The sequence below is a fragment of the Euprymna scolopes genome, chromosome 27 (assembly GCF_053919585.1).
Source record: "Euprymna scolopes isolate OS-2025 chromosome 27, ASM5391958v1, whole genome shotgun sequence".
In the NCBI taxonomy this organism is placed as follows: Eukaryota; Metazoa; Mollusca; class Cephalopoda; order Sepiida; family Sepiolidae; genus Euprymna; species Euprymna scolopes.
The window spans coordinates 110754223-110768745 of record NC_136508.1 but is presented as its reverse complement, the minus strand read 5'-3'; the positions used below and the strand labels follow the sequence as shown (position 1 = coordinate 110768745).

At 32.0% G+C, this 14523-nt stretch overlaps 1 protein-coding gene across 1 annotated transcript; it reads left to right on the top strand.

Annotated features, from left to right (window-relative positions):
* Positions 1–2723: 2723 nt before the first annotated feature.
* Positions 2724–13071, top strand: LOC145248673 (transcription intermediary factor 1-beta-like). Its single transcript, XM_080110335.1, has 2 exons — positions 2724–2795; positions 11521–13071. Exon 2 carries the CDS (start codon positions 11528–11530, stop codon positions 12071–12073), a length of 546 nt encoding a protein of 181 aa, XP_079966461.1. The 5' UTR covers positions 2724–2795; positions 11521–11527; the 3' UTR covers positions 12074–13071.
* Positions 13072–14523: the final 1452 nt, after the last annotated feature.

Below are 14523 nucleotides of genomic sequence, written 5' to 3'. Positions count from 1 at the left end.
CTTTTGTTTATTTTTATTTATTTTTTCTACTTTCTATTTTTACCCTCTCAAAATGCCGCCCCCCTCAGTTGTGCCGCCGGGGCGCCCCCCCCTCCCTAGCTACGCCAGTGCCTGTAAATCAAACTTCGAGTCTGTAGACTTAAAATTGCCAGTTATTGCGTAGGGAAATGTACACCCCCCCACACTTTCACTTTTAAAGGTATATATAGATTGGAAATCAGTTTATTTTGCATAAAGTATACAATTTTGAAAATCTTAAAGTCAAATGTAAATAAAAATAAATAACAGAATAAGAAATACGAATTATGCAAGTGCTTTTAACAAGACGTTTTTGCATTGAATCCGATGACAAATCAACGTTCTTTGAATCTGCTATTCAATTACTTCTTTAATTGCTATTGTGAAACATGTATTTTGAGTAGACAACGAAACCTCCCCTCTCCCAAAATAACAGATGGTGAGCTAAATATATATATATACTCTGTAAAAATATGCAACAACAGAATCCATATATTCTGGAATGTGTTTTGTGTGTCTGTGTTGCATTTAAATCCAAACTTGCCACCACAAAATACATTTATTTACTTTACTAGCAGTTGCCCGGGTGTTTGGAGGTGTATGCTGAGAAAAAAAAAGAAAAAAGGTCAATTTTTTAAACTTTGACCCCTATTATGACCCCTTAACATTTATTATTTTGGTCTCTAATCAAGTTATTAAGTTAGATCCATGTCCAAGGAATCTATATCAAAAATTTCAAGTTTTTAGACCCAAAATTGTCACAACTTTGACCCCTTAACAACCAAATTCCTGGACAAAAAACCGATCACAAAGATTTTTCCAAGTCTCAGTACCCTGTATATCAAATTTCGAGTCTGTAGACTAAAAATTGACAGAGTTATTGCGTAGGGAAAGGTACACACACAGACAGACACACAGACACGTTCAATTTTATAGATATACTAGCATGGGTGCCCGGCGTTGCCCGGGTGTTTGAAGGTGTATGCTGAGCAAAAAAAAAAAAACAACGGTCAATTTTTTTAACTTTTACCCCTTAAAATTTATTGTTTTGGGCTCAAATTGAGTTATTAAGTTAGATCCATGTGCAAGGAACCTATATCTAAAATTTCAAGTTTTTAGACCAAAGATTGTGTGAGGAGTTTTGTAGAGTTCTCAAAGGTCAAATCGTTGAACTTTGACCCCCTTAACAGCCAAATTTCTGGCTGAAAACCGATCACAAAGATTTCTACAAATTTCAGTTTGTAGACTGAAAATGTACACAGACACACAGACACACAGACACGTTCAGTTTTATAATTAAAAATAAATACTAACAATTGATTCATGCTTATGCAATCCGCAGTGTATGAAGTAATAATTACTGTTGGTCGGAAGATTCGAAGCCATTCAACAAAGTCACCATGCTAGCGTCTTTCTCCATGTCAACAGCAACTAACATAACATTCTCACGTCATTTTTTGTCACTTTTTGCACATTCTAAAATCGATATCTGATTCGGTTGTGAACCAAATCTAAATAAGCTTACATTATTGAAAAAGATACTGGCTACATTTTGACATGACCTCATAACCCCCTTAAGGGAACACTTTCAGATTCAGAAATACTTTGATTGTCTTACAGGGTAAATTTTAAATGCGAATCAAATTTTAGATTTTATTCAGATATCTGACATTTCTTTCTAGAAGGAGCACACAAGCATCACAAAAATGTAAAAAATAGCGAGGTACAGAGGAAGAGATAGCGGTTGAAATTAGAAATATGCACACAGACACACACACATATATAGAGAGAACTTGAATGCCTACTAGATACTATCGAGTTGTTCTGCAAAATCAGGGTTAGTGAAACAAGAGAACTCACACTGGAGAAAAGCCATTTTCTTGTCAAGTGTGTGAATATTCTTGCTCTCAAAAATCGAATTTAGTGAGCCATATAAAAACTCATACTAGGGGTTTGTCAGAACAACCTGGCAGGGGGATACTTTTCCCGAGAAGTAAACCTGACCAAATATTCGAAATCACATTTCGTATTCGCAGTCCAAATAAGATCTCCTCACTATGGCTAACCCGCATTAGCTTTTATGAGAAATGGTGCACTTTCTGCAAGTGATGTTATCTCAAGTAATAGCACGAAGATGGATACTCCACCAGACTAGATAAATTCTTGTCCTGGAATCCAGTGAAACCAAGAAACCAAAACGAAAGGTATACTACAATGTATAAAAATGGTTAATTGGGAAGAGGGAAATTATGTTCTCAATTTCTTTACAAACTCAGTGTTTGAGAGATAAAGAACTTGAATAGAACATTCGAATATCTATGTATCTCATATAGAGTTCAAGTGTTTGCCCCAGGTTGTGAGCCTCTTGATTTCTGAGAACTTCGACTAAAGTAAAATAAAACAAAAAATATAGTAGGTGAAATATATATGGCAATTCAGCTATACAGAATTTACGCGTTTAATGTCTGTAGGGAATCGTCAGGCTAAACGCATTTTAGCCTCAAAAATGGCATTTTCATCAATAAACGCGCAGGCAAAATGGACGTATCTTCAGAATGTTTGTTAAATGGACGTATCTTCAGATTATTTATTCTCATTTCATAATGTATGACTTAACAAAATCAATGAATATTTCTGTATTAAACGACTCTTCTCTCTCCCCCTCTCACCCTTTCTCCCTTCTTCTTTCTTCGTTAATTGATATCAACAAGAACGTTTGATAGTTTCCTGCTTGAAATTCCACATCAACGAAAATCGTAACCTGCTTTATAAACATTGTAAGTATAATATTCCTTCAAAATATTATATATTAATTTTAATGATTGTTATTTAAGCACCATATTTTTTTAGCTAATTATATTTTTTTGTAATCGAATTGTTCAATTTTTATTTATTTTTAAATGTGAGTATACTATTCTTTCAAAATATTATATATTAATTTTTAATTATTGTCATTTAAGCACCATATATTGGTCCCCCGATTAATCGGAGAGAGACCTATGTTTTCAGTGGCGTCCGTCTGTTAATCCGGATGATTGTCGTACATTAGTTTTACCTAAAATTTTGCAACAAATTGTATTTCACTAAATACATGTGCACAGTAAAAACATCTTTTTTGTGAAAATTCACATTGTGTCCCCAGGGGCTCAAAAGAGGTTTTAAAAAATGCCCCCAAATGGCCAAAAATGACACGTTTTGCCACATAACATTTGATCCATCCATTAGATTTTTCTTCTGAAACTTGTCCAAAATGTGGAGCCAATAGTTCTTAATATAAATTCCGTGTCAAAATTCTGGTTCGTGTCCCCGGGGGCTTTCAGTGCTGAAAACGCCCCTTTTTGTGGCCCTTTTTCCATATTTCTCAACAAAAACTTTATATGTCTGACTATAAAGTGGTTTTACACGATGGTCAACTCAAATATACATGTGTTAAGGCCTGAAACTGTACCATCATCCATTGAAACTGGGATTCAGCGTCCCACGGGCTCAAAAGACGTCAGAAATGTCCCAAAATGGCCAAAATGACACTTTTCGCCCCATAGCGTTTGATCCATCCATTAGATTTTCCTGAAACTTGGTCATAATGTGGAGGCCATTATTTTTAATATAAATTCAGTATGGCTGACCCTGGTAAAATTCTGGTTCGCATCCCTCTAGGACTTTTATGGCTAAAAAAAAATGCATTTTTGGGGCGGTTTTTTCATATTGCTAAAAAATTTAATATGTATGTCTATATAGTGGTTTTACATAGTGCTGAATTCAAATATACATATCTGCACCGTTTATCCATTTTCACTGGAGTTCGCCGTTCCCAGGGACTCAAAAGGGATCACGAATACCCCAAAATTGCAAAAAATGACACTTTTTACCTCATAACTTTTGCCCCATCCGTTAGATTTTTCTTAAACTATTTTTTGTGGCGTCATCTCACATGCAACACCAGAGGGAGACTACGAATACATGGCTTGCTTTTTTTTTTTTTTTTTTTTTGGCTAATTATGTTTTTTGCAGTCGAATTCTTCAATTTTCAGTTGTTTTTTTTTTAAGTAACTATAATATTATTTCCAAATATTAATTTTTACGAATTGTGCAATTTTCAGTTTTTTGTTTCTATGCTAATTAAACGACAAATGATTCTGTTTTGTTTGGCGTTTATATTTCCACATGAATTCCTAACACTCTTTGATATTTTTTCTTTCATTTTTGACAAAATATTTTCCAATTATAACTAAATTCACTCATTATTAAAGCATTAAAAACATTATAGTTACATTTTTTGAGAGGGTTCCAGTTCCATATATGAATTTAGCATGCAATAATCTCAAATCGTTTCTCAAATCCCCCCTCCAAAAAAAAACAAGACAAAACAAAAAAAACATTTTGTAAACGGGACTTTTTTTGTAAGGTGAATATTTTACGGTCGTCTTTCATTTTAAATGTCAAAATTATTAAGGCACTCCAAAATCTTGATATTATTTGTTCTAAAACATTGTTTATGACAATCAGGATTTTTTTTTAAATAAGATAGAGTTGACAGATCGATTTTTTTAATTTGTGGTTTTAAGTAAAAACAACGATACTTGTCATATCGAAAATAGTAAAATATGAAAAAATTATGAAAATTCATCCAGTAGAAAATTATTTATAGATAAAAGTAATTTTAGTCAATGTCAAAATTCTTTCCAGCTCCAAAAAAAACTTTACGGTGAAGACTTTTTAAAAGTTTTAAGGGTTGCTAAAAAGAATATAACATTTAAAAACGGTGCAGAGAAATAATGTTTATGATATGAAAAAAAATATTTTTCTTCAAAAGTAGGGATCACTTTTCTATATAAATTTAACGTAAAATGAGCACCCACTTTCTGGCGATGTAGTGATAGTTTTGTTGTTTTTTTTTTGGGGGGGGGGGCTGAAAGCTTTTTTAATTTGGGTTTGTATTATTATACACAGATTCGAAAAAGTTTTTTTAAAAACAAATATATAACAAATAAATGTTATCAAAGGCAAGATAAGTCACTTTTCTTCCTAACTGGATAATTTTTTAGTGATATTATTTAATGTAACATGTTTATTCAGCTAAAAAAACATACAGTGTTTACTGATGTATTGGAAATTTTTAAATGGCGCCGAACTCTGCTGAACACTGTAAGTTCGGGAAAATGTTTTAAAAATAAAAAAAACTAGACAAAATACTGTTAGAAACTTGCTAAATATATGTTACCGTGACATAGGCTGACATATATTCGATGGATTTTTAACAGTGTTTTGTATACTTTTTTATTTTAACTCATTTTCCTAAACTTACCGTGTTCAACAGAGTCCGGCGCTATTTTAAATTTGCCGATACATCGGTAAACACTGTATGTTTTTCGAGCTGAATAAACATGTTACATTAAATAAAAACACTAAAAAATTATCCAGTTTGACATTTTCGAATCTATGTGTATAGTAATACAAACCCGAAATGTATATAAAAGTTGATCCTCAATATTTGAAAACGTGATTTCTTCATATCATTAAAACTATTTCTCTGCGCCATTTTTAACTGTTATATTCGTTTCCAGCATTTTAACTGTTATATTCGTTTTCAGCATTTTAACTGTTATATTCGTTTTCAGCATTTTAACTGTTATATTCGTTTTCAGCATCCCCGTAAACCTTAAAAAGTCGACATTTTTGGGGTTTGTTTTTTTTTTTGGAGTTCGAATGAATCTTGTCTTTGACCGTAATTTTTACAAAATATTGAATGAAATAGCATTGGATGTGAACACTTTGAAGATTGCGAATGCAGGAACACACTTATCTTCTTTTTCTACATGGTAATGGTTGGCATTTTATTTTAGCCGATAATGATACTTTTTGTTTTACTCAAAACGGTGCCCGGAAAACTCGTCCCGGGAAAACTCGTCTCCGGAAAACCCGTACCCGGGAAAATCCCCCCCCCTTTTTGCTAGGTAGGAAAACTGGTCCCTTATTGAATAAATATCGCAAATTTACCGTTTGCATGGTATTAACCCCTGAACCCACGAATAACTTTCCACCATCTTGCAGCTTCCGTTTACGCTACGTGCGCACGCTGCAGATGAACAACGGCTTGCTTCACCTAACAAACTGCCTTCTCACATGGCATACAAATAAAAAAATTATGGACTGACTTTTTTTAATGACTTACAGTTAAAGAAAAGTACAACAAATTGGGGGACCTTTTTTTTTGTTGTTGCTCACATAGTTTTTAATGCGGTTTACAAAAACATAAGCACCAAACATATTTATGTTTTTCATTCATTTTTTTGCGGGAGGTAGATTCAATTATAGAACTTATGTGGCTTAATAGGTGCTTCTGCAGTTTACTTAACCGTTTTTCCGTAAGTAACACACCGACATTTACCAATTAGAACACCATTTAACATTTTTCAAAGATTTTACTGTTTACATTGGGGGGCGCGAGCGGGGGGCGAGTGTGGTGTTGGGGCGCCAAACACCACATCCCCCCCCCGCTCGCGCCCCCAATGTAAACATTAAAATCTTTGAAAAATGTTAAATGGTGTTCTAATTGGTAAATGTCGGTGCGTTACTTTTGAAAATTTGAAAATTCTATGTTCCAGGAAAAAAAAAAAACCCAGATAAATTAACTCCCCCCTCTCCCCAACTTGGAGTGCTTTCCTTTTCTTGTTTTATTTCTTTTTCAGCTAATTTTAAATTTTCTACCCAAAAAGTGCTATAATGTATTTTTGAAAATTAAAAAATTCTATGATCTGAAAAAGAAGAAGAAAAAAAAGAAAGTAATTTGCTTGGTGAAGCCGTCGTTTATGCTGCAGCGCGCATGTGCGTAGCGTAAACGGAAGCTGCAAAATGGTGGAAAGTAGTTCGTGGGTTCAGGGGTTAATACCATGCAAACGGTAAATTTGCCCCAAGTTTGACTATCAGATTCGTTGTCAGCGACCTCAATTACCTATCAAAAAAACAAATTAGGGTGGCCGGTGTTCTGTTGTACCTATTTACAATGCCTCCCCACGGGACAGAGGTAGACACCAGGGTCGTTTTTTAACGTGGAGAAAAGGTACAAAAATAAAAAAATTGTCTCAGTCGTGAAGGATTTCTCCTCCACCGAAAGAGAACAATAAATGGAAGTGCAGCATCTGAAGAACAGATACTACACTTTGATCTTGACCAAAAGGCAGCGGATCTGGATATTTACCAAATTATTTATTAAGTAATGTCGAGTGCGACATTACTTATTTCTTTTTAACTAAATAAACTCTTTAAAATAAGTTTAAACACCAGAAACTTACAAAGCTAGGTAGAAAACGAAAACTTAGAAAAATCAATTAAATCTTTTTTAAACAATAAACATGGAAAAATATTTAAAAAAATATTATGGGATGTGCATTTGCATTATTACCTAAAAATATACAATTTTATTTTTTTTTTGGAGGAGGCCCGTTTTAAAACCATATCTATCTCTTTAATTTTCTATTTTTGAGCAATTATTGAGACTCCTAAGACGTGATCCTCTTATGTCGGACATTTTTTTTTCATAACACTCGACATTACTTTTTTTTTAACGACATAAACTCTAAAACGAAAACTTAGAAAAATTAATTTAATTTTTTTAAAACAGCAGTAAACAAGTAAAAATATTTTTAAAAATATTATGGGATGTGTATTCTCTTTTAAAAACAATATCTTCTTCAAGAACGGTCATAAAATGTGTTTTCAATCGATATGTATTCAATAAGGGATCAGTTTTCCTACCTAGCGAAAGAGGACGAGTTTTTCGGAGACAAGGTTTCCGGGGACGAATTTTCCGGAGACAAGTTTTCCGGGGACGAGTTTTCCGGGGACGAGTTTTCCTACATTCACTAAAAACACAATAGCAGTTGTTCTACTCGACGAATTTTCGTAATTTTTGGATATATTACTATAGTCGACATGACAATTAAGTAATTATTGTTGTTTTTCAGTTAAAACCACAATTAAAAAAAAATCGATTTCTTAACAATCAGCTTTTGTTTACGTTTTTAACGTAAACAAAAGCTGATTGTTAAGAAATCGATTTTTTTTTAAGAATCGTTATTTTTAATAATTTAGAACATAAAAGTTTTTTACAAACGAAAAGTTTGATAATCTTCAAATGTTTTAATCGATAAAAATCTGAATAATTAAAAAGAAAATTATCAAAATTGTCCTTAATCTTTGTATGCTAAAACCTTCTGATCAAATAAGGATTCTATATTTTTCGGGGCGGTTAAGTGTCAAAGACGAGAAGAAAAAAATTTAAAGCGGGAGAATAATTTTTTAATGTAGAAATTAAATGTAAAATGATCACCGATTTTCGGGCCATTGTCGTTTTAAGTCAGTAAAAATGGTGTACTTATCACCGACTTTAAATTCTAAACCAATAGTTTGTTTTTCTTTCTGCTATTTTACTAATGTTGTGCATTTTAAGAGGGGGGTCTACTGTTTTACAACCTTGTCACCCAGACTTAGGGTTAGTGTATAATTTGTCTAATTGGTTAAAAACTGTGAAACGACCGGGGAATAGGAGATCAGTTTACATTAACTTTGTATACGAAATTGATCCCCCACTTCAAATTCTCAAATTTTTTAAAAACTTGGTGTTAAATTTTTTTACAAAAAAAGTTACGCACCTGAAATGCACATTTACCTACTTATACTAAATGTGAGTTAATCAAAGCTTGTTATTTCTAAGGTCTTTTTATTCTTGTGCTCAAATATATACACAGGGTGGAACGATAAAAGCGAAAAACGACACTACAGCTTTATTTGAAAAAGCCAGGTGACTTGATTATGTAGTAGAGTTGATATATATTCAATGTAGCCGCCTTCAGCCTCAATCACTGTCTGGTTACATATCCGATTCATGAATTATTTTGGATTTATTAAAGCTTAAATGCAGTTTAAATCCCGTTTTTCTGGAAAAGTCGGCTGCAAATTTTTATTTGGATAAAAGAAAATTGTTGAAGAATAGTAAAAAAAGTTTTATTGAGAAAAGAAGTTTAACGAAAGTTTAAAAAATTCCACAAACAAAAAAAATATATATATAAAAATAAAATATTAAGTTTTCATGAAAAAACACATTTTTTCATATACTTTCATCTAACAATCGACGCTTTTCGTAAAAATATATTTACATATTTTCTTTAAAAAAATATATTTAAAAATTCTGTGGAAACCCCAATAAAAACTTGACTGAAAAAAAAAGTCGTGGAAAAAAATAATATAAATTATAAAAAAAAAATGTTTTATAACTTTTCACGTGGGTGTTCAGTTTTCAATTATAACGTAGTACTAAATTGAACACGGAATTTGTGGCCACGATAGATAAATATATACATGAGAGAGGGAAATTAGTCTGCGTCTGTTGCAACGCTCGGCTTAAACCGATGATTGACGGGAATTCCCGAGAACACACGTCAAATTATGCAAGAGTCCCACATATTTAAATATTGACTTTTTTGTTTTTGAAAATCTGTCCATTCGATGAAAATAATCAGCTAAAAAAAAATGAAACTAAAATCCATAGGGGGGGGGGCGGATAAGCAGATGTTTATATTTACAGCTAGGAACAAAGTGTAGTATCGGTTTTTGATACTACACTTGATCTTTTTCTGCCATCGGTGAGAGAAAAAGCAATCCTTCTAGACTGAGGCAGTTTAATGTTTTTGTTATCCCAATCCAGATTGCCTTTTTAAAAACGTCTTTGTGTCTATCTCTGCCCTCGTGGGGAGGCAAGTAAATACAGGAAAAATACGAACTAAAAAAGCGATTAGTAACCCCCCCTTAAAATTTTTTTTTTTTTAGTTGATATTGTGTTTTTACGTGCATCCCCAAAACAATGTTGATGAACTCACATTTATTCTGTCTCTCTCAGTATATATATTCATTCCACCATATGTCTGAGGATGCTACAGACGGCCAAAAATCGGCCGGGTAGTTGAAACAATAATGTAACTTAACAGAAAAATAAGGTAATAAAAAAATAACAGGTATATATATATATATATATATATATATATATATATATATATATATATATATATATATATATATATATATATATACTAGCATTTCAGCCAGGCGTTGCCCGGGTGTTTGGAGGTGTATGCTGAGCAAAAAAAAAAGAGTAAATTTTTTTTTTAATTTGACCCCTATTATGACCCCTTAAAATTTATAGTTTCGGGCTCAAATCACTTTATTAAGTTAGATCCAGGTTCAAGGAACCTATATCTAAAATTTCAAGTGTCTAGACCCAAAATTGTCGGAGGAGTTTGGTAGAGTTCTTAAAGGTAAAATCGTTGAAATTTGACCCCTTAACAGCCAAATTTCTGGCTGACACCCGTCACATCGATTTTCCCAAATCTCAGTACCCGGTATTTCAAATTTCGTGTCTATAGACTAAAAGTTGACAGAGTTATTGCGTAGGGAAATTACACAGACAGACAGACACACAGACAGACAGACAGACACGTTCACTTTTATATATATATATATATATATATATATATATATATATATATATATATATATATGATGATTGCAACATCTTGCCAGACGAGTGCCATTCTCTCGGACACTTAAAGTTCATGAGCCTAAATGCCTGAGGGAGGCATTTGTAATATATATATATATATATATATATATATATATATATATATATATATATATATATATATATATATATACAAAGATGATGTTACAGAGTCTTAGCTTTGTACGACAGCTAAGTCTCTCTCTCAATTCAAAATGTTGAGATCCAGCAACTGCAAGATAGCCAGCAACAAGTAAAACTGGGGACCAGCTTAATGCGGGTACTGGTCTCCCGCTTTATGAAGAAAGGTTGCTTTCACCATTGCTTACGGGAGCCCTATCCACCCCAACACATATATTCATACACACAAATATACAAGTCTGGTGGGGGAAGCAGTTTAGTCGCCGGTGACCCGACCATGAGGCAGGTAGTACTGGGTTACATGGTACCAGTAGCATATGACATGACCTTACATATATATATATATAATATATATAATAGTTCTGGAAATGTGTTATGTAAGAAAACAGGAAAAACAAACTGAAAAAGGGATTAGTGACCCCCTTTTATAGTTAATAAACTTACATAATATATATATATATAAATATATATATATATATATAAATATATATATATATATTTATATATATATATATATATTTATATATATATATATATATATATATATATATATATATATATAAACTAAATGTGAGTTTACCTATATTGCCTCCTGTAAGGCTTATTTCAATATAGATATACATTAGTTCTGGGAATTCGTTATGTTAGAAAATTCTTTTGAGTCTTCTAATTTTATATATATATATATATATATATATATATATATATATATATATATATATATATATTTGTGTGTGTGTAACTATATAATGTCTAAAACGATGTTTAATTGTGAAATCTAATGCATTTTCTATTTTGTTTTATTTCAGTTTGACAATGGCTTCCAATAAATTTGAGCAGCTTTACCAATGTGTCGCCTGCGAACAACAACTAAACCAACTATCGAAATGCTTGCCATGTTTGCATGGCGTATGTCAGTCATGTTTCGGAAAAACTTTGGATGAAACGAACACAAACTGCACATGTCTGAAGTGTCATGCGCAGTTTGTGGATTGGAAAGATTTTAATGTCTCCCCGATTATCGCGAAGGAATTGATGCTGCATGAATTCGATTCTTCATCCGAGTTCAAATGCTATTGGTGTTCGGAGGATGGCATTTCATCCGTGGCAAAATTTTGGTGTGGGAAATGCCGAAGGCTCTTGTGTAACACTTGCATCCGAAGCCACAAAAGATTGTTAAATACCCACATTTCCAAAGATTTGGATGCGATGCGAAGATCGGATGCAATTGCGTTGGTGATGAAGATGCAGAACACTTGCGATCTTCACAAGAAAGAGTTGGAGATGTTTTGCGAAGGATGCTGCAATTGTTACTGCGACAAATGTTACGCTACGCATGTAAATGACCCGATGACCCCATGAACGAATGTGACCCCGTTAAGGGTCCGCGATGAAATTGTCAAATGCAAGGAGCAGTTCCCCACCCTCGAGCAATAAATGACGTCATTTGAAGAAGAAGTGAATGAATCAACGGAAAATCTTTTGCGATTTGTTGAAGAATTCCAATCGGACTGCACGATAAAACGTGTGCAAATCTGGTCGGAATACGAATCAATTTGTAAAAAAGCGAAACGTGACGCTTTTCGATTGACTGAACAAATCGATGACAAAATGCAAGAAATTTTGGCGGAATGTCATCGAACGAAGCGACAAAATGATAAAATTCTCCAAGAAATTTCCATATGGCAACTGAATTTTGATCATTTGATCAGCAAACATCTTGAAGATTGCGAAACTTTTCGTGAAATACAAATGTTGGAAAAACAATGTCCAGTTTTTCGACATGATTTGCCATCGACGGAGACGAAATATGAAATTTTTGTCGAATTTCCTGATTATTGGCGCGAAAAAACCATCGATTGTTCATTGCGAAACGAAAATGACGCATTTGTCACGTTTGAAAAAGTTGCAAGGAAAATCAAAAAAATTCACAAAGAAAATCGAATCGATTTGCCAAAAGTAAAAATGTTCGATGGATAACTTCGATTTTCATCGACAAAAAAGACGAAAATATTTTTGTTTGCGATGCAATCAATAAATCACTGATGGAAATAAAAAAAAAATGGTGAAATAAAAACTGAATTTCCATTTTTTTCTGTCACAGACGACGAATTTTTCGAACCTTGCGACTTTTGTTTTATTTCGAAAGAAAACATTTTTGTCGTTTGTGGTTGCCATGGAAACAAAAATTTATTGTATTTAGAAAGAAAAAAAAAATTCCCATTTTTTGAAACGGAAACAAATTTTTATTCTTTGTTTGAAAAAAAACGAACAAATTTTTGTTTTGGATGAAAAATTTCAAATCCATTTATTTTTAAACAGTTGTGAAAAATTAAACGTTTTTCAAATTGAAACAAATTTTGATCCATTTTTTCCCCGCATTCGTTTTGATTTTTTTAAAGAAAAAATTTGGTTTTCAAATTTAATTCATGACGAATTAATTTGTTTTGATTTAAATTTTTAAAAAATTAATTCGATGAAAAAAGAAAAATATTTTTTTGATTTTAATTTCAACAAAATTGGAAAAATGTTTTTTTGTGATGAAAATGAAATTTTTTGTTTTCCGAAACAAAATTTGTTTAAATTTTAAGAAAAACAAAAATATTTTCCTTCCAATTTTGTTTTTAAAAACAAAATTTTCGTTTCAGTCGAAAAAAATGGAAAAATTGGAATCGCAATTTTTAAAATTTTTTATTGAAAAATAAAAAAAAATTAAAAATAATTTTTTATTTTTTTTTTTTCTCGTGTGTTTCTGTTTCTCGTCTATTCGTAACTTTGATAAAATTTTGTCTTTTATTAAAAAATATTTGAAAATCCGTAATTTTTTTTAACAAATTTTTGTTTATTGTTTTTTTTTTGTGGTTATCTTTACGATTAGTGTTTCCAATTCACTTCCGGTTGTTTCCTCGTTTTTAGTCGAAATTCATTTTTGTTTATTAAATTGTTAGTTGAAAGTATATAATTGGTAAAGCCCCCCCCCCCCCACGATATTGTTTTTTTTTTTGTCTAACATTTTTTATTTGTTGTATTTTTATAGTTTTTTTTTTATTTATTGTTGGCCGCCCCCAACAAAAAAAGGTGGCCATAAAGTGGGTGCTCATTTTACGTTAAATTTTTAATAAAAAATATTTGAAATTTTTTTTATCAAATTGTTTTCTTATTAGTGGTTATCTTTACGATTAGTGTTTCCAATTAACTTCCGGTTGTTTCTTCGTTTTTTTTTATTTGTTGTGTTTTTATAGTTTTTTATTTATTGTTGGCACCCCCCCCAAACAACAAAAAGAAGGTGACCATAAAGTGGGTGCTCATTTTACATTAAATTTTTGATAAAAAAAATATTTGAAAATTCGTAACTTTTTTTAACAAATTGTTTTTTATTTGTGGTTATCTTTACGATTAGTGTTTCCACTTTACTTCCGGTTGTTTCCTTCGTGTTTAGTTGAATTTTTTTTGTTTATTAAATTGTTAGGTGAAAGTATATAATTGTTATTTGTTTGTCTCTAATATTTTTTTATTTGATGTGTGTTTTTATAGTTTATTATTAATGTGTGTTTATTTAGTTTGTGTGTGTGTGTTAGTTTATTATTTATTGTGTGTGTGTGTGTTAGATTATTATTTATTGTGTGTGTGTGTGCGTGTGTGTGCGTGTGCGTGTGCGTGTGTGTGTGTGTGTGTGTGTGTGTGTGTGTGTGTGTGTGTGTTAGATTTGAAATATTTTGGAGAAAAGAAACAAAAAAAAATTCGGGGTTTGTATTACTGTACACATAGATTTGAAAAAGTTGTCAAAAAACAAATATATAACAAATAAATGT